The sequence below is a fragment of the Pundamilia nyererei genome, unplaced genomic scaffold, assembly GCF_000239375.1.
Source record: "Pundamilia nyererei isolate P.nyererei 1_Seehausen unplaced genomic scaffold, PunNye1.0 scaffold00100, whole genome shotgun sequence".
Taxonomy (NCBI): Eukaryota; Metazoa; Chordata; class Actinopteri; order Cichliformes; family Cichlidae; genus Pundamilia; species Pundamilia nyererei.
The window spans coordinates 1,647,371-1,668,344 of NW_005187501.1; the positions used below are offsets into that span (position 1 = coordinate 1,647,371).

Sequence of the window (20,974 nt, forward strand, 5' to 3'; positions counted from 1 at the left end):
GTGTGTGTGTGTGTGTGTGTGTGTGTGGGTGTGTGTGTGTGTGGGTGGGTGGGGTGGGGTTGAAAGTTGAAATTGTAATGAGGTCATTTATAATTGAACATTTAATTATCCTGAAGCATGATTATTCACAATAATGAAATGTTGCTCTGAAAATTCAACCATAAGGCTGGAGTTTAAATTTCTTTTTTAAAAAAAGGTGCTGATGAAGTGACTGAAGCAGGAATAAAACAGTCTTTGGACCATAGAGTAATAAAAGCTACTGAGTATCTAACCACATGGCGGTGTCGAAATACTCCTCTAGGTGTGTGTTTTGGCAATAAAAAAGGGAATAAAAATAACTTTAACTCTGCTGTCTTTGTTGAAAACAAGAAAAAAGGAAGAACTGGACTGGTTACTCAAGGGTTCGCTTAACTGTATAGGATAAAGCCACATCCCTGAAACAACATTTCTGAAATGCCTGAAGGCATTTCTTCCCCCATGTAAACCCCCCGCATGGCGAGCAGCACAACGCATCAGAGGTATGAGGGAGTCCAGTGCTATACGTGACAGGGACAGCTGTAAGCTCCAACCATTGTTCCAGAAGAGAGGACTTACAGCTATGACTGAGCCTCTTCAGCCCAGGCCGGCCACACTCCGGCCTCACAATCCTGCTCTGTGCTCGCACACTGAACGCCGAAGGAGAGTTGCACGCACACACAGATGTATTCAGAAACTGCTTACACCCAGTCAGCAGTATACAGTAGTTCTGCGGTGGAAGGAAGATTTAGCCAGAAGAAAAATGGCTGCACCTTTGCCATCCCATCCCTCTTCTTGTGTCCTTTCAAACGACTGCCTCAGCAGTAAACCAACAAAATATAGGCCACTTACAAGTGAGGACGACGAGCATTGTGTAACATTACTGTTTATTAAAATAACAGCTTTTTAAAAAGCCCAAAAGTTTAATTATCCGATTTTTTTTTTTGTTCTTTTTTTCCAGTTTGTTCACAGTGTGTGGGCAAGCTGGTGTAAAAGGCCCATGATTTTTAGTCTCAGTGGGGTAGAGATGTTATCTGTGATTTGAGCTCTGTAGGGAGCATTGTTTCTAGAGTTGCTCTCTAGGCTGGCCACTCTCTGTGTATCTCTCCCCTTCTAAATAAACTGCGGAGCCAATAATAGCCAGGCAGAGCAACCAGGTCGCTGTGTGACAGATCAGACATTGTGGAACAGGCTGCTTACTTCTCAGGAAAGGAATGTAAAATGGAGGGAGGACATTGTGTTAGTGTGTGTGCGTGCGCGCGTGTGTGTTGTGTACTTCTGCCTATACGTCAGCCACTGTTAAACTTCCTGCACACTCACTTACTACAAGTACTTCATCACTGTCTGGCCCACTCGCAATATATTTGGCAGCATAACCCTGTCGCCTGAGCCTTGACACCCTACACTTGAGCTGTTGCCCCGAGCTTTGGCTCTGCTGAATATTGTCACTAATGGCCAAGGGTGCAGGTAATGAAAGCAAAACAAAAGTGATAATGTATTTTGGAATGCAATAAAACTCGTGTCATTGTCTAATCTGCTCTCAGCAGAGAGAACACTCAAGCCAATGGGACTGTATATTATATATTTGAGTTATTTTCCCATTATGTTTTCCATTAGTGCAGAGATGCATCTAGCTGGCGTGTGTTTGGGAAGTGATTTGTTTGGGAAGTCATCACCACTCTGAGGAATCAATAACCTTTTAGCCACTCAGATTAATGAGAGGCAAATGTGCCTTCTCTCGTCTCTTTTACCGGTGCGCACACAGTAGCAATTAAGGGAGGGGGGGAGGAGGGGGGAGGGGGGGAGGAGGTTTGACATGCATGATGAATGACCAATCCAGTGAAGACAAACAATGTAATTGCAATATTTGAAGTGGGCTGCATTAAGTCAGCTCAACAGCAGTGCAGTTTTCATAGTGTTCCCTCTCCTTTGCCCCCTTTGTCAGAATCACTTTGATCAGCACAACAGAGCCGACAGTGGGAAAACGCTGCGTTCAGTCAAATGATTTATTAAACCCCCCAGATTCTGTATATCTACGTAGTAATTAATTTTTCCATCAAACTGACCTGATCTGTCTCGACTCTGTCCTCCCGCAGCTGATTGGCTCGATCATTGGTCGTCAGGGCACTAAGATCAACGAGATCAGGCAGGTGTCAGGAGCTCAGATTAAAATCGGGAGCCAGCTGGACGGGACAAGCGATCGCCATGTCACTATCACAGGAACACCAGTGAGCATCAACCTGGCCCAGTACCTCATTACCTCCTGGTAAGGCCCAATGACACACACAGCCATCTAATGAATCATGGCAAGCACAGGCCTGACAGAAAAGCACCGACCTAAAAGGGTCAAAGGCTGTGCTATAAGTAGTAATGAGGTGCTGCTGGTATGAAGAATGAGTAAGAGCAGGTCTGTGTTGTGTGCTGGATAGTAATGTCTTGTTGAAATTCAGGCATTGCTATGCTCTGACATGTTTGTTTTTTTAATTAGCTTTTCTTCTATATAAGACCATAAGGAAGGAAATTAATCTGCATTAAATGTAGTTATCAGTTATCAGGAAAAAATACAAAAACATTCCCACTTTAATCCTTGTAACTGATTCAGATCAGCTTTGCCTCATTATTTTTTGGTGTTCCTCAAACCGCATTTCTTTCTGTGTAAAACATATGCTAGCAGTGACAAAAAGGTGTCAACAATGATAAAAAAAAAGTTTATATACAGTATGTACTCGATTGCACCTGATAAACAACTACAATACATAGAGGGAGTCAAATGACAGGTAGACAGGAGATTTTTCTGGATACCAGTAACAGCGGCAAAAGATATTCCAGCAAAGTTGAACAAGTGTTGAAGAAAATGTGGGCCATATACTGGTGATCGTACTCACTTATGTTTGTCACGTCATAAACAAATACTATATTGAGGGTGAGATATTAAAGAATACTGCTAACAGCTACTGCAGCAATAAAGTGGATCACAGTGAAGTCGCTCAAACCTGTAAAACAACTAGTTCAAAAAGTTATGGGAGACAAATCAAATGGAACAAATGATACACTCCCTGACAAAGATTTTTTTTTCATCAAATGGTGGAGGCCGCCTTATAGACTTGCAATATTAACATCTTCATTCATCCATTTCCTTCCACTTCATGGTCACAGGAGCTTGGAGCCTTCCCCAGCTGACATAGGGCAAGAGGCAGGGTTTTAAGAGGGCAGTGGGTATTTCCAACACTTGGTTTTCATGCCCTCTGATTCTTCTTATTTTCACATTTGCGTTCTTTAACCTCTAACGTACGCTGACTTAAAAGGCATCACTTCCAGTAAATATAATTATAATGTAACGTAGTTCCCTCTGGAGCCACAAAAAGCTTTTCTTTTTTTCCACACATGCATTAATGCTCTCCAAGACCTGCAAACAAACTACAATAAGTAACTTTGGTGGAGTTCCCCTTTAATGATTTTCCAGAAACTTCCCCCAGTGTTGCAGCAACAGAATAATCCTCTAATCTTCACGACTCTCTTTTCTTTTCTTTTTTTCCTATCATAGTTTAGAGACAGCCAAATCTACAGCCCAGGCAGCCAGCATGGGAAGTCCAGTTGACCTCAACATGGCCTTCACCCAGCCAGCCTCCCCAGCTGCTTCTCCTGCACCCACCCTGGCTGCCGTGAGCACCCTGACCCCAGCTCATGTTCTGGGAGCTCCGTACGGTGCCATGCCCCTCTCCGGGCTGCTGGGGGTGAAGTCCGTCCCCTTTCTGACTTTGTCCAGCCCGGGCCCAGCCGTAGCCGTCACTGCAGCACCCTCCCACACCACTCTGGCTGCCTACACAGCCAAAATCTCCTCAGCCAACTGCATCAAAAAGCCAGAGAGACAGAAGTTCGCTCCCTACTGATGAAGCCTCTGAGCTCCGTGCGCAGAGTCAGATGAAGGACAGCTGCAGTGTTCTTTCACAAACCCCTGATGTAGCCATATCCGCTGGCAGAGATGCTCTTGCCTTTTATTCTATGACACACCAACAGAGACGAGACCAATGGAGATGTGGATAAAGCTATTAAAAGTTATTTACGACTATAGATAATTTGTGAGTTACCCATGAATTGATGGACAGCTTTCATTGTCACCTCATCACTGTTATTGATCACAAAAAAACAATTAAAAAAAAAAAGGGCTGAGGTCTCACCTGAGACACACATGTTTACCAGTGTTTACATGTGTGTCTCAAGTTAGAGATCAGCTAAGTATTTATCCTCAATAAATTTGTAAATTATACTCAGATGACAGATGCTCTACTGTATGATGCTTTTATACAATGTCTACGTTTGCCTCTTGAAGTTTTTAAGAAAATTTGTAAATGTCTGGGGGGTGTTTTGTTTTTGTTTTTTTGTTTTTTTTTAATAATCTGTGCTATATTACTGTACTTTACGTTGTTCAGTGTTATGTCTTTTTTGTTGGAATTTATTTTGAATGTGCAACTTGGTTAATCTTTATTTATTAGTATTGTTTCATTTATTAAAAGTCTTTGGTTCCTGTTAATGGTGGCTTTATCTATTTCCTTCACAGGCATTCAAAGAGCAATGATGCAGCTTTGCAGAAACTCATTTTCAGGAGGAAACAGTACACACACACACACACACACACACACACACACACACACACACACACACACACAAAAACAAGACAACGCCACATTTAGGTTTTCTCTCAAATAACAACAAGATGGGAGGTTCTCATTTTAGCTGCAAGAACTGATGAGAGATTCGTTTCACACTATTGTGCTCATGTGCCCCAAAACAATAACTGCAGAATGAGACGGTGCAACCTCAGAGGAGAAAAGAGCTCTGCTGGCATGATGGGCAATGTGCTCACATGTAAGTGTGCATGTATAAAAGCGCACAATCGCATGGTGTTCTGTGCAGAGAAAATGTGCTCTGTAAGTCCCTTGAGACAAAGTGTAGAGAGACTGTAAGGCAGAGGGGTTTGTGTGGGGGAAAAAAGGGGCACTAACATGGCTAGGAGCTAGAAAAGATCTGAGGATTCACAGCGATGCTGTGGGAAAAAAAATCTGTATCTGCATCAGCATGCACCACAGCATCATCATCCTCAGGAGAGGCAGCTACAATCCTTTCATCCTAACTATTTCTGTTTTGGTTTTTTTTCTGTCACTGCATCATGGATATGCGAGACACTATGAATGCGCAGTTCTCACTGTTACCAAACGCATTCACTTTTCAGAGGCAAACAAAAAAAGAGCCAGTGCCTCAGTTTCATAGACTTTCTGCTGAAGTCCAGCAAACAGTGAAGCTAAATTATGACACAAAGAAAACTTGATCTTTGAGGTCCTTGAATTTCTCTTCTGTCTCTATGGTAACATCACTTGTGAGTTTATATATTATTCTTTCTAGGACCTCCTAAAATCCAAGTACATGCCAAGATATAATGCTTGTAAAATCACCTTCAAATGACAAATCAGAGCACCTTTTTCAGCAGTAACTCAAAAAAACAATTTTCTGTATGATCAGTCTCTGACATGATTGTAGAGGAATTTTGGGCCACTCTTCTTTGCTTCAGTTCAATGTGATTTGCAGGCATTCGTGTAGGCACAGCTCTCTTAAGGGCCCACCACCTCATTTCAGGCAGGTTGACTTTGACCATTACAACACTTTCTTTTCTTTTCCAGCTGTTCTGTTTGTTCTTGTACTTGAAATCTTTGTCCTCTTACATGACCCAGTATTGGGTTTTAGCTGCCTGACAGATGACCTGCCATTTGACTCCAGAATACTTTAAGTACGGAGGAGTTTGTGGTCAGAGCAACAACAGCAAGGTGTCCAGCTCCTGTTCTAAGCCCAGAAGATCATCACTTCACCACCATGCTGGACAGCTTGTATGAGGTGTTTGTGTTGATGTGCAGTATTTGTTTTTCACCAAATATGGTGCTGTCCCTTGTGGTCAAACACGTCAACTTTAGCCTCTGACTGCAGTCTATTTCTAACTAACCCATTCCCTTTGACCCTTAGTATACTATAAAAACCTATCATGTGATTATGTTGCAGTTTTATAGCATTTATAGTCTGAAGCAGATCAAAGTCCATAGTTTTTAAAGGTTTGCCAATAGCTTACTGTGAAATATGCTTTCTTTACACGAACAGATAAGCTCCACTGATATTCCAGCTCCATTACCACACACCAGATACGTTGCATTAGAATATCAAAGCATGAAGTTTGAGCTGGTGACAGCTGGGACCCTAGCTGTCACTTAGCTGTCACATTTTCTTTTTTCTTCTTCTTCTTTCAGTTGTGGTGGACTCGGGGGATGTGTGGCATGCCGTTATCTATGCACAGACACTCGCAAAACTGAAAATAGCACAAATATCTGCATTCTTACCACTGTAGCGCTCAGCCTCAGTAATTCAGTGACAAACAGCACCCTCCACTGTCGACTCAATATACTGCGTGACCCTTCACGGTACAGAAAAAGGTAGCGAGGAAGAGTTAGAGCTGATAAAAGATTGTCTTTAATGTTTGGCATTGTTAATGAATTCCATACCACAGCAGTTATGGGAGTAGGAAAACCACTTTTACAACCAAACACTGTTTGATCATGCTAACACCATATGTACAGGAAAGCACATTGAAAAGTGTATAAAGTATTTATATGAGAGGACTCAAGTCAAGAACGGTGGAGACAGCCACAGTCTAATGGATTCGTCCTTTTCCAAACACTGATTATAGATATTTATCAATTACATTGATCTCTGGAGTACATGTATATACACAAAACAACAATAAACCTTTTGGGGGTTTCTGCAATAATTCTCAAAAATATTTCACAATACTGCTGTATGTACAATAACAGAATTTACATTGAAAAATTCTATTGTACCTATATTTTGAGTATCACTTCAGTCACCAGTTATCCTCAACGCCATCAAGCTCACAAGAGATACTCACGTGCCGTTACAGATCTAATGACCTCATGTTCAACTCCATACAAAGTACAGCAGCCTATTCAGTGCCTTCTGTCTCGGTACGGTTTCTGAAATATGTTCACACAACTGATGATCTCACATACAAAAATAGATGTTGTCTAGTCAGCTGACAACTTGATGTACAGTAACACAAAGCATCCACCTGCAAAAAACAACCAGGAAAACAAGTAATTGTTAAAATATTAGCTATATCCTTCCAACCCCCACGGGACGATAAAGAGCACTGTTCCCTCTGCCCCACAGTAAAAGTAAACCTTTCTGCCAGTCCGGGCTTCAGCATTCTTGTGTAACATGTCATCAGTTTTGAAACAACAGAAGGTAATTGAGAAAGAGCCGCAGGCAGAATAAGAAATATTAGCGCTACAAACCAAACAACAATCTGAAACCAAAGCGGGACAAAACCATACAAAAACATCACTAGGTAGATATCTTCTTTTTTTCTATTTTTTTTTTCCTTCAGGGAGTTTACAGTGAAGAAAGTGAAAAGGAGAATGGCTGTTACTACATGAGCTCCCCACAGTCCGGATGAGAGGTCAAACTGCATTTGAGTGCACTTAAGGCAGGTAGGCGATTCCAATGCTGTCTGTGTGGGCTCCTCGACCGGTCACTGAGCAGTTGGGGCGGATGGGTGGGGGGCGTGTGGGCTCGACAGTGTCGTCAGGCGCAACAAAAATTGCCACTGCAGCTGTCCAGGTTCAGCCCTCACTGCTCAACATGGTCTGACAACCATACACAGAGAAGGAAAATGACAGCGAGAGAGTGGTGTTGGTGTTAGTTTGGAGTCCAGCAGGTGTGAAGTGGACAGTTCTTCATTCTCCGTGAACATGAAAGCTGACAGGTGTGGGGCCTGTCTGTCAACTGTCCTCAGTTTGGCTTCAGACTCCCAAACACCTTCATTCCTCTCGAGATATCTTTGTCACACAGAAGAGACAAATAGAGACGTCTTCAACAAAGACTCAACTTAAAGCACTTAAACATTAGCCAGGATTGCAGCTGGTGCAATACAAGTAGGAACATCTCATCTGAATACATTCACGTGGGTTTCCATACGCATGGTACGGATGGGAAATCATCAGTGACTTAAGTTCGTGTCCCTTGAGATGCTGGTCCAAGAGGAGAGCTGCAAGTACACCAGCGATTTGCGACAGCCCAGCAGCAACACGTATTACAGTGCGCATTTGATATGATTCACTATTAAGGAGCACTTAACAGTGTTTTGAAAAAACATAATGGACGTAAGCCTTTGAAAACACTATAATGTAGCAAATTTATCAAAATAAGAATTCATATATATGAAGCATTTAAAGCAGAGAAGTCACCTCGCTGTGACTAATAACCTTCTGTAGTTTCCTCGTGTTGTGAAATGACATGAAAAGCAAAATTAAGGGAGTTCACAGCTTATACTGCACCTGGGATCATGTTGGTTATGATCGTGGTCGTCATGTTTCACAAAACCGTTTTCATATTATTCTCAAGTGGAAAAAAAAACATGCTCACAGACGAGTTGTACAATTGTGTACAATCAATATCAATTTTTGAACAGAAGTTAATTGATCCCATTGTTCAAGAGATATTTTTCTTTTAATTCTAAGAGGCCACGCGAAGCAGCGGCAGCGGTTGTGCCTCAAACCGTAGCTTCAACCGTCTTCGCTCCTTCGTTCCTTTCCTTCATGTGCACTGAAGTTAAACCGCAGAACATGACAATCGAGCATGCTCCATTGCGTCACATTAGACTTGTTCTACTACCGCTTCCTTTTACTCAGTGCAAATGAAGGGAAGAAGAAAAGGAGAAGAAAGCTCTAACGTAAACTGAGCTGGAGTTTCAGATCACTGTGTCTCCTCGTGCTCCTCGCTGATGCACTGCTCCCAGGCATGTTTGCCCTGGTCCTCTCTGTGGCCATGAGGGGAATGGAAGATCCTGCGGGGGAGCGGGATGGGTTGAGGTGGCAGGTCCTCCTCAGGAATGCAGCCCTCTCTCAAGTAGGGTTTGGGGGGAACAGCTGGAGGCTGAGGTCTGCGGTAAGGGATGTGATGAGGGCCATGAGTAGGGGCGTGGTGGTGAGTTGGTGGCCCATGTGAGTGGCTGTCCAGCCCTGGGTGGGCATGAGCGTGAGGGTGCGGGTGGTTGTGCGGGTGTGACGCAGGGCTGCGGTAGTGGAAAGGGCGAACCGGGTCCATGGAGTCGATTTCTCCTCCGCCGTAGTGGATGTGCATGTAGGGAGACGCCATGTACTCGTCAGGTGGGGACCACAGGTGACTTGGAAGAGGCTCCAAGGCATCGTTCCTGATGGGTCCAGGATCAGGATACTGACCCCCGAAGTTACTCTCACTCAGGGAGGAGACACCGCTGCTGGCGCTGCCTGATAGAGTGGAGTTACTGCCTCCCAAAGCAGACTGAGGACTGGTAGGAGAGCCAGGGATTGGGTGGAGAGGAGACTAGAGAAAGAGAAAGAGAGAGGATGTCATGGGTGTCTTTTTTTAAAGTAATGTTGTTTACATTTAACGTTTACATTTCGGCTTGATATCTCTTTTAACTTTTTCCCTCTTGGGTGCTTTTTAGAGCTGTTGTCAAATTTCATCTTAATGGGGAAAAGAGTAAAGATGATATCTAAAAGTGGATCGAGGGTAGGAGAAACCTCAAATAATCAAAAGATCAAAATAAACAAAGTAAACATTTGCCAGTGTTGAAAGTCATGCGTCCTGAACAAAGCAGGTGTGGTAGCAGGGTGTGGTCTTTGGCTCAGATGCAGGGGAGGGGTGGAGTAGAAGGTTTAGAAGACAGTGCCAAGAGAGGCTGGCTGGAAACTGTCAGTCCGTATCTAATCATGTCTCTTCTACTTATGCAGTAGCGCACTGAGACTGAGGTGACTGCACAGAACTTGGTTTGGCAGCCGGAAATCTACAGCGGCTGGCGCCCTGAAAAAGCTCCGGCTCTGTCTGAAAAGACGGTGATAAAAGTGTGTAAATAATAAAGAAACCAAGCACACTAGTCACCATATCTGACAGTGTGTGCGTTAATGTCCCTAATGTGGCAGGGTTTTTGCTACAACAGGCAAATACAAAATTATAAATTCAAAGTGGATGATGTTTTTCTTAAGCTTGTACCTTTCGGAGGGAACGGACAGGCAGGGCAGGAGGAGGGTCGCTGTTCTGTTGGTGAAATGCATCACAGTGCATCAGGAAATGTCCTGTGAGGAGAAGTTCAAGTCAGGAAAAGGAATAAAAAAATAAAAGCCCACAAAGTCCAGATCATTATAGACAATGAGTAGTAGTACCCTAACCAAACAGATTCCCTGAAATCCTCGATAAGCATAACTGTGAAGTAAAATGAAACAGTACCTGGTGGGAAGGACCTGGGTGGGACAGGGGGCATTATTACCCCTCCGGTAGAAGCTGGCATGTAGGTCATCTGCTCCCTGTTCTCCCCATCCAGACTCCAGCTACTGGGAGTGTTGGGAAAGACTGAAAGGGAATACAAAAACTTTTTTTTAAGACAGCACAAACATCTTATGCACCAAAATAGCTAGTTTGCTGCTCATATATGTTACCTTTCTCTGGTAGAGTCATATGAACATCAGTACAAGGCTTACAGGGGCTAACTTGCTGAAGTAAGGCACGCTGCATGTGGTTGTTCTGGAAAAAATAAAATGAAGCAAAAGAACAAAATGAATCAGAAACACAGAAACAGAACACATTTTTGTTTGTATATTCATTCAGCATTACGGGACTGCAGATTACCCCCACCTGCCCATTCTCTGCCATGTTGTAGTACATGGAGTTGTTGGCTCTCTCGCGATGAGACGGCAACAGAATCATCACTTCTCGGTTGTGTTTGGCCTTATCGGGTAAGGATGGAGAGCCTGGACAAAAAAAAGACGCGCAAGTAAACGATTTCTATTTGCAAATAAGTAAGAGACAAAGATGTTTGTTGTCATAAAAGTGCAGAATTTTGCAGCCTTGTTACTTTCTAGTGTTGCTTATTTATGTGAGCATCTTATTACAGGATGGTTAGTATGGGTAATATACAGTAGTAACTATCAGATGTGACTTTCTGCTTTGTTCCTCACCTCTGGCACTTGAGGGGGCAGAGTTAATAATCTGGGAAGAGTTGGAGCGAATTGAGCTCAGGCTGGAGGACGAAGGGCTTGGCTGCAAAACAAAACTTTTATTTGTCTTTTGTGCTTTTGTACTCTGTAGAATAAACCAATGATTAATGCTGTGAAAAGAAAAGTTCATCAAAACAATAACAATTAAGTGAAAGAGTTAGATTATAGTTTACATCCTCAAAAGATGGGATCTCATGTGAGTTGCACTCTGTAAAGAACGCAAATTATTACAAGCACATTCCCACCAGTATTTGTTCGTTTTTACGTCATCCAACTCCTACCTGCATGTGTAATGCCTCCTCAGGGTGCTCCCCCATCAGGCCGTCGGTCATGATGACGAGGTTTCCTGCCTCACTCGACGTGTGAGAGGACAGGGAGGAGGACGAGTGTCGGATCGAGCCCTGCAGGTTTAGAGGACTGCAGGACAGACATAACGGTTGAGATCACTGAAACATTTATCTCTGTGTTTGTTTAATCATTTTGCATTTTTATGCCTCTTTTACAGCCTGTACAGATTTATTTCAGAGGGCATTTGGTGTTAATTTCAAGAGTTTGGCTCATACTGCATTGTAGATTCACATCACGGTCATAACATAGCGCATAAATTCATACAGCTGCCCTGGGTATTGTTTTGAAGGTTGGTGTTTTATGAGGCTAAAACACCAAATGAATCTCTAAGCTAGCTTAGAAGAGCACCACGACTGACCTGTGTCTGTGCATGAGCCGCACGCTCTCAGGGCTCATGTGGCTGTGGGAGGAGAGGATGCCTCTGGGAGAATTAACCCCTGGGCACCCCGCAGGTCCAAATCGATCCACACCAGGCAGACCCTGCTGGGACCCAACCATATACTGCTCTGAATATTTACACTGCTCACGCATACACTTACTTATAAACTTAATGCACTGAAACACACTTGGCGTATAGTTTGAGTCACGTGTCACTCTACTCACGTGGTGTAAGCCTGTTCTCATCATGTGGAACTGGTCCACAAGCTTTTTGTGCAGAGGACGCATCTCTGGATGCACCAGTTTCTCGTGAACAGCCAGCCCTACTCCGAGAATGTGCACCTGATGATGAAATCAGAGGAATCAATAGTGACCTGAAGGTTTCATAACCATATGTTATGGTTAACATACAGTTAACGTATATTTTGAACTTTTTAAACCCAGCCTGACTTGTTCCTGCATTAGATCCTTCAGATGTGAGATCCTCTCTGTATCCTCTGGGTGACTGCTGATGTAGTCTTTATCAAAGAACGCCTGTGGTAGAGGGTGAGGCAAAAAATAAAGATCTCTCTCACAACGCCAATTCATCATTCATCATTTCTGCCATCCTCTCTCCCCTCTCCCTCAGCCCTACAGCAGTACCTCCTGATATCTGGCAATGCCTCCATTCACAGCAGCATCTATGACCCCATTGAGGCACATGCTGAGCGGGTTGATGTTCCCATGATGCTGCCTGTGCTGGTACTGGCTAATCAAAGTCCGCAGCTCCTGGGTCTTATTCTCCACCACGTAAATAGCGTTCTCCAGAGGGCTGACCTCCACCTTGAAATAAATACAGATATTTACTCTGAGCTTTGATGAAAGAGGAGATGGCCTTTAAATGTTAACAGAAAACTGGCCTTTAGGTAATGTGTACGATACAAGGTGAGTGAGAGAACGTTTGAGCTCCTTACCACTTCTCTCCTTTCGACCTCTGCCCAACGGGAGATACCAGGGAGAGGACGCAAGAGGATCAAGGTTGTTCTCTCAATCCACAGACTCTGTTAAACATGTGGACAAAGAAGCCATCTCATATTAGCCACATCTGCTAGACTAATATAAAAGAAAACCGAGTGGAGACCCGACAGTGTATAAGAGATACTGGGCTGGCAAACTATTCAGCACCGTGTTGTAGAGTACGATATAGGTCATTTCAGACTAGTGAGAATTCCTGTGTGGTGTGGTTCTGAATTTGGGTTACTGTGTCAGGACAAACAGCATCATACCTACAAGTCTCTTAAGCCCTGAAGGTTGTAGGGATTTGAGCATTGTTAGCATCGAGATAGAAATGGCAGGTAAAATAACAACAATAAAAACAACAGCAGCAAAAGTTAAACAACTGTATTAATTTACTGACTGTTAAAGTTATAATTTAAGGGAAATTGATTTCTTCTTTTCTTTTTATCTTACCTTATGTACATGTAGTATCCAGTATTACAGTACTCACAGTCAGAGTATTCTGGTTGTGTTATGCACATGTAAACATCTTATTTTGAGAAAACAGAATTTTGCAGTATAGAAAATACCTTCTTTAAATTCCTTTTTTGGTACAGATAGCCTCTTATAATCTGATACTGTTATGATCCTGTTTGGTGATAATAAGATCCCGAATGTTGTGTTTCAAACTTAGTTGAAATAAATCTGAAAGATTAAGTGAAATAAGATTAAGTGGTTAGGACTTTAAATATATCATGAAATTATTAACTTGATACAATGAATGCTTTTCACCACCTGTCAAGATGACTTTCTTCTTTTATTATTGTTGTATTAAGCCAATACATAGGCTGAACGGCCACTTTGTTAGGCACACATGCTAAAGTGTTCATTTAAGCAAAATGAGCTACTGAAGTTTAAACCGAGCATCAGGATGGGGGAGAAAGATGATTTAAGCGACTTTGTAATAGTCTTTGGTGCCAAATGGGTTGGCCTGACTATTTCAGAAACTGCCGATCTAAATATCAGACCATTATTCATCACTGATATTTTTTTACCACGGCCTCTGTGCGCTGTTACATTTCGCTTCATCGTTTGATGGTGACATTTCGCCCTGGCTGGGAGTCAAAAAGGAACAGAGCAGCTATGGTTCAGAAAGTAAATAAGACTGGCGTGGGAAAAGACATTTCCAGCAGATACATTCAAACAGATTTTGAGGTTATTAAGAATTTATTTCCCAAATGTATGAAGAGAATTATATCCAAAGGAGCTGCTGGGTTTCAGCACATTTTAAACCGTTACTGTGTCACATGCTGCACTGAGTGATCTGAAAATGATAAGAAGGAACCAAATTCATACATAAGATAGGCAGGCAGTTTCATCGTTGTATCATTTGCTGTATATCATTCAGGAAAGGCTATCATGTCAAGGTGGGTCAAAATCTCTGAGGTATGTTATTGAATTTATGCCACAAAGAATTAAAGCAGCTCTGAAGGCCTGGTACTAACGAGATGTACTTAATAAAGTGGCTGATGAGTGTATATTTATTTGCATCTATATATGTTATGTGCCTATAATTATTTCATGCTAGTGCAGTTTTGCTTTTCCTCTTCACGCATTATTCAATTTTGCAGTGATTACGACTGATGTGGTCACATTTTATTCAGTGACTGTTGCTACACAAGCGAGTCATATTTGAATGAAAACCTGATATTACAAACTCAATTTACTCCACACAGAAGAACTATTAAACCAGAATGTGTCTCAAATAATAATGCGGCAAATGTGACAATATTGACTTTAGCTGACCAGATTTAATACTAAAAATCTTATTAACACTTGGTTTAACTTTGTTGCAATTTTTCTCATAGCTCATAATAAAGTAAATCAAATTATATTTATCTTCAATTACGTAGCAGAGAAATTTAAAGGCATTAAAGGGCTTTAAAGGCGTTATTGTCTAAGAGCTGTAGGCACTCCCCTGTGGCCACCTTAAGTGTTGCACTTGCTTACGTCACCTATACCTGCTTACGTCTCTTAAATGAAAAAAATGTCTGCATAATTACACTGCAATTTCCACAGAGTTGGATCCGTTTCATTGTTTTATAATAGCGTTACAGCCATATTCAGTATTTTCATGTAAAAAAAACTAAACAGTGAGTCAGAAATGGGCTGAGCTGGCACTCCGGGCTCAACGTACCCTGAACTCATTCTCGCGGTCCTTGGGCCCCTTGTGGAAAGGTCTGTCATAGTGGAAGCGGCTGACATTGTTTATGCGGTAGAAACTCTTGATCCTCTCAGGCACACGTTCCAGCTGAGGCACATCAGAAATGTCTGACACTGGAGTCACCGCATAGATCTGCAAGTCTAGAAGCCAAGTGTCAAGGAAGTGACAGACAAAGTCCGACATACATGCATATTCACTGAGGAGGAAGAGCAGAGGGGATGTTCAAAAGAAATACTTAGACAGAGCTTTAGTTTTTCCTGTGTGACCCTGGAAATCAACTTCAGTGTTTAGTTCAGTATTAAATCTGTAATAATCTCTAATAACAACACTCAAAATGCTTAGCAGAGTAATCAAAAGCCAATAAAATGCACAACACGTGGAGCAATCGCTCTGCTTTTCAAGTCATTAAATCTACCAGGCAAAAATGCAAAATAAATCTGGTTACTGCTTTTCGAATGACTCAATGCAATATGAACATCTGCGGACTGATGTTGTAATGGTCTCTCACTCTAAAGAAAAAATAATGAAGTCGTTTTAGCCATAGTGAAACTGCCAGGATACACTGAGCGTCACTTTGCAGGATGGTGTCGTCTGGAATGTTTGGATGCTGCATGGCGATGGCTTGCGGAAATTCCCCCAGCATCCTTTGCTGAAAGTCCTCCAGCCGTTCATAGTCATACCCGCGACAGACAAACTCCTTGTTCTGGAGAAAGAGAAAAGACATAAGACCGAAATGTTGCTGAGAATCTGCTGCAAATGATTCTCAGAGTTTAAGTGAGGTGTTCCTCTGGACATTGCTTAATTCTTTCAAGTACTGTCTGATTTACTATTAAATTTAGGTGGTATTGCACAAATAAATTACATTTCAAGAAAGGGCGTATGGTTGGATTTCCAGTGCACTCGTCAGACTATAAATATATAATCTGAAGTTTGTAGAGTCAAACTGAATGGATAGATGCTTCATTTTATACATCAGTGACAAGTGGACTGAGAACGTCTTAATTTAAAGATTAAGAGGCTGAATACTTGTGTCCGTATAGTTTATGTGCAGCAGCAGATAGGCGACTAACTGAAAAGCGTACAGTGGTTTTTCAGTTAGTGGACTATCTACTAACTAAAACCAAGCGCAGACCTAACTCTTTATAGCTACTAGACATTGAAGTAAGCAAATTACAAAATTAACCACATTTGTGGAAGAATGGGTTGTTCTAATGAACTCACTGAATTTGAGTGAGTGTGGTACAATAATAGGACGTCGCTGGTAAGACAAGTGAGTTTGTGAAATGCCTTCCTTCGTAGATATTCCCCAATAAACTGTAAGTGGAAGCATTTAGGAACCACAGCAACTCAGCAAAGTTGCAGGCAACATAGTGGGGTCACCAAGTGTGTAAAATTCACCAGTGCTCTGCTGAGCTCCACACCTCGTCTGGCATTGATATTAACACAAAAACTGTGCATGGGAGTTTCATGCATGGATTTCAAGCTCCTGTAGGTGTAATGAATGAGTAGCCCAATACTTATGGTCTTTGTAGTGTATGAAAGAAGTGACAGGGAGCAAAGTAACAGGACAGACAACTAAACAAGCCTCTGTAAAGCCCTCAGGAATGAGAGATTTAGGTGACAATTCTAGGATAATTTTCACAGTGTTCTTTAATACATTCACAAAAAAACAAACAAAACAAAACAAAAAGATTATAGCTACTTTAACTAAGGGTAATAGGCAAGGCAATGAGTGCAAATAAATCTGTTGTCAGAGGACCGCACTGGGCAGACTTACTTAGATTAGAAGAAATTAATGCATCACCCTAAAATCTGTCAGGATGGCCATGACATATTTGGTAGTAATGGTTGGTAAACAATCTTACTTTTTAACTTCTCATCTTGCACAGCCTACTGCAGTTAAAGTAATGGTGGAAGTGCACATCTGAACACGTGGGCAGGATTATATCTGTGTCCGACTGGATTTGGAAAGTCCTACCCTGAGGAAGAAAGGAAACTTCCTGCCATAGAAGCCCATTCGAAAGAACTCCGGTTCAATCCTCTGCTGCTCAATGATGTTGTCATAGTATGCTGCCTCCATTTTCTGTCACCGAATGAAAAAAATGCAAAAGAGTCAAGATGAATAATCGAGCAATCACACACATTACTGAGCTGACTCCATTTTCTTGGGAGTGTGGGCGTGCACAGGTAATTAGGACATTGTGTTTGCCGCTGTGCACGCGTCACACCAAATAACAGAGCATAATGATAACGGAGGAAGCTGTCAACACTACCACCTTCTTCATCACAAAGGATGCTTGTTTGTTAATAAAAGCAGAAATGAGGAACATGCGGGACTTACCCGTATCCAGCTGAGGCTCTGATAATCATATAGAGTCTCATACTGGAAAGCTAGCTCCCGGCAAAGAGAGATTCCATATTCCCAGCACTGCAAAGTCATAAAATGAAGCTGAATGAGAATAAATCTTGATTTATCCTTAATAATCAAGAGAAATGTCATAACATTAAAACTGTGTTTTGGGAAGGTTGTAGGTTATTAAGATTTTAAATGGAACAATTTCAGCATCTAAATTGTCAGATTAGTGCAAAGAGACCATTATGATTTCAGGTTTTCTTTTTCTTTTATTAATATTATTTTTTCCATTTCTCCATATAAGAGAGTTAATTGGTATGTGTGATAGAACGTGTTGCTGAGTCTGCTATCTACTGGCAGTTTTACCTTACATTTATCATTTTTCATTACCAGCAGCAGGAGCAGCTTTACTGAGATCTACACTGAAAAAAATTATCTGGTGGATTAAAAGAAATATGAAAAAAAAAGTATGAGTATTAGTTTTATGCAGTAAAGTTAGGATTAGTCAACTCTTATTTTCTATGTTATTATTGCAAAACTGTATTCGGTTAATTGAACTTTTTTATGTTTTTCATTCATGTGAAGACTTTTGAGTCATCTCATGTTAGACAATTCAAATTGCAATGATGTAAAAGCTGAAACTCTTACCAGGAGAACTGAACTGCAGCAAACTGTATATAATTTTAAACCACTTGGCCAAACTCTATTAAATCTGCTTTTTTCCTCATCTATCATTTTTTTTATTTCTTCATTTAACCTGTCATATTATTCCCACTGTTTCTTCAATTTCCTAATCCTTGTTTTATTTGTGTTTTTTAAGCTATTTATTTAATTATAATCTATTTGCTTTGCAAAGCCCTTTCTATTATTGTGTTATTGTAATTATGCTATGAATGTTTAATAGATACAATTTGTTGCTGCTAAATAAACTAGCATTATTAGTCACATTTCTTTTCAGAGCGGTGTATGAAAGTGAAGGTGGTTAGCATAGTTTATTTTAAATGTGTTACAAAACACATTTAAAATGTGTTAAAATTGTGCTTAAACGAGAGGAAAAGACGAGCATAGTATTAAAGATCTAAAAACGTAACCTCGCTTAGCTGTTTTCTCTCTGATTCATACACAGTAGAAACATTTTTCTAAGTCTCATCATTTATTTCACAAGCTTTCCTTTAAACAGATACAGATTTCTGTTCGCCGTGTATGAACTGTAACAAATGCAGCAGCAGGTAAAGAACAGCTTCCCTTTTTAAACGAGAGCAGCAATAACACTGATTTAATGAAGGAGGCCACTTTTATTTCTTTCTCAGCTGCTCCCAGAGTCCAGAGGGCATTGTCCTCTCCAAAGCAGCAACACCAGTCAACTAATTCAATTTGGTGGATGAATACCAGCCAGGGAGGAATGATTCTAGGAAGCAAATCACATTTGAACAGAAATCTGACCCTCGCTGCTGCGTGCAAAGGCTGCATGTTTGTATTTGTATTATGATAGTCTGTGTTTACTTTAGCACAGAGAACTCTTAACTTAATTTAACTGGTTTTAGTTGCAATGATTTTCCACATATGATGATTGGGTTGCACAGTAAACAGTAAAAAGATGTAAAAACTGAAGATTGCATAGAATAGTAGAACAGTAGCTCCACTACCCACCTAACACAGCATTAATGCTCTACAGAAATATTCATAAAGAGCCTATACTGGTAATAATAACACAATTACAGTTTAAAATGCTAATAAGTAATGAAATTACATTTTAAAGCTTTTATACAGCATGGTTTTACACTGCAGGGTTGGGTGAAGGGTTAGTGCTTCTTTCGCCCCTCTGAATTCTAGTTTAACAGAAGCATGCAGGACTAACTTGTGAAAAATAAGTGGAGATATGCAATTACTGGGGCTGGCAAAAGATGTAAAACACACTAAAAACTTGGGAAAAACATTGAATAGAAGCACTACAAGACTCTGACTCACTCCCAGATTTAATGAGGGAGAAATCTGATTATACTTGGGAGCAGCTGCACTGCAGATGAGAACAAACAGCCCTTTGAACAAAAAGCAAAAAAAAAAAGCTATAAAATTGAATGTCGCTTTCATTTATCTAAGTTGATTTAGCTTCAAATGTGACTTGTCCAGCACGACCTAGTAATATCAATCCATCACTATAAAGTTAACTCAGCCTTTACTTCATTTCCTCATTTGACTCGCTGCTGGAGGCTCCGCTGCAGTGCAGTCAGAGGTTAGCACAGGTCAGAAATTACAGGCCTTTTAACATTTGCATGAAACACTGGATTTAAGTCAGCGGAAACAGGAGCAGGAGACAAAGGAAAGGTATAAAAAATATTCACTTGCCTTGCCCTTGTTGAAGTAGTGGAGGATTTTACGACTCAGGTTCTCTTTACGTTGCCATTCGCTCTGACAGGGATAGTGAAGAAAATCCCTTAGGGGCCGGTCCTCCCACTGTAACAGCTCCCAGTACAGCAGGAGGGTGAAGGCTGCCTCTGTTGTCAAGAGGGTATGAAAAAAAATTGAGATTACCTTCTATAAAAATAAAAACCCAAAGGCTTTAGGCACAGTTAAAATTTTTTGTCCAGTTTTTGTGAACAGATGATGTATGACATAAAACAGTCGGATGAACCTAAGCTCCCCTGATAATCATGTTTTTGTTTAAAAGCAGTCAGACTACAGGGAGCATCTGCACAGTTAACACCATATCAGACCTATAATATAGTTTTGACTGAAGCTGACTAATCATGGGCATGGATGTCATGGCAACTTTGGGATTTAATGGTTTCTTTGAATCATTCTTTTTTCCAGGGTTTACTAATTGCGCAGCATACAACATGTTTAATGAGTTTTAAAAAAAAAACAAAAAAAACAAAAATTGTGCACAAGTTTGAATTCATTTTGGATTTTCTCTAATTCAAACAAGACCAAAAATATATTCATAGGCTGAAATACACCTCTGCTAATATTTGGTAAATGTAATTCTAGTTGGACCCTTCTTCTTGGCAGAATGGCAGAGACCATTTAAATTGGTTGGCTTCCTGGCACAGATCTGGCTTTTAAGGGTAATCAATTAATTTTTTAGGAAGTTTAATGTTAGCCTGCTTTATCCATTCCAAAACCAATACTCATGTGTGTTTGGGATCATTGTCCTGTTGGAACAACCAATTATGTCCAAGTTGATTTGAGGTGAGGTTGCTATTTCATTCATTTTGTCTAATGTAACAGTACCACTGGCAGTAAAACAGCCTCAGAGCATGATGCCACCACAACCATGCTTGGCGTTGTAGTGTTCTTAGGTCTGAAGCCTCACCTTTACTTGTCCAAACATGTCTCTTGTCATTGTAGCCAATTGTAGTTTGTAGATTGGAGATCAATCTTTGTCTCAACTGACCATAAACCTTTTCTCTAGAAGGCGCTCGGCCTCTCCGTGTGGGCAGTTTCAGATTTCGGCTGCATATTGAATTGTTTAGTCGTGTCCAATAAGTCAATCGTGATCACTGAGGAGAAGTTAATAGGCCTCGGCCTTGTTGAGTTAAAAGACATCGTAGAATCTTCTGCATCACTTATTAAATAACTAAGTCTGTACAT

General features: G+C 41.2%; 2 protein-coding genes across 3 annotated transcripts in view; one reads left to right on the top strand and one right to left on the bottom strand.

The window, feature by feature from the left end:
- LOC102207720 (poly(rC)-binding protein 4-like) overlaps positions 1-4,485 on the top strand; it is a 34,299-nt gene extending 29,814 nt beyond the window's left edge. For both annotated transcript variants that reach the window (XM_005740471.1, XM_005740472.1), the window contains exons 13-14: positions 2,112-2,281; positions 3,560-4,485. In XM_005740471.1, the coding sequence (XP_005740528.1) occupies positions 2,112-2,281; positions 3,560-3,905 (516 nt within the window). In that variant the 3' untranslated portion in view covers positions 3,906-4,485. The remainder of the gene's footprint in view (positions 1-2,111; positions 2,282-3,559) is intronic.
- A 2,023-nt stretch (positions 4,486-6,508) lies between these two features.
- Positions 6,509-20,974, bottom strand: part of dock3 (dedicator of cytokinesis 3) — a 51,176-nt gene continuing 36,710 nt past the window's right edge. The window contains exons 38-54 of the mRNA XM_013912784.1: positions 19,730-19,878; positions 17,372-17,458; positions 17,009-17,113; positions 15,592-15,733; positions 15,004-15,170; positions 12,785-12,871; positions 12,474-12,653; positions 12,282-12,365; positions 12,057-12,173; positions 11,812-11,933; positions 11,387-11,522; positions 11,067-11,148; positions 10,744-10,859; positions 10,548-10,632; positions 10,339-10,461; positions 10,105-10,187; positions 6,509-9,435 (exon numbers count right to left, since the gene is read on the bottom strand). Of these exons, the coding sequence (XP_013768238.1) occupies positions 8,827-9,435; positions 10,105-10,187; positions 10,339-10,461; positions 10,548-10,632; positions 10,744-10,859; positions 11,067-11,148; positions 11,387-11,522; positions 11,812-11,933; positions 12,057-12,173; positions 12,282-12,365; positions 12,474-12,653; positions 12,785-12,871; positions 15,004-15,170; positions 15,592-15,733; positions 17,009-17,113; positions 17,372-17,458; positions 19,730-19,878 (2,474 nt within the window). The 3' untranslated portion in view covers positions 6,509-8,826. The remainder of the gene's footprint in view (positions 9,436-10,104; positions 10,188-10,338; positions 10,462-10,547; positions 10,633-10,743; positions 10,860-11,066; positions 11,149-11,386; positions 11,523-11,811; positions 11,934-12,056; positions 12,174-12,281; positions 12,366-12,473; positions 12,654-12,784; positions 12,872-15,003; positions 15,171-15,591; positions 15,734-17,008; positions 17,114-17,371; positions 17,459-19,729; positions 19,879-20,974) is intronic.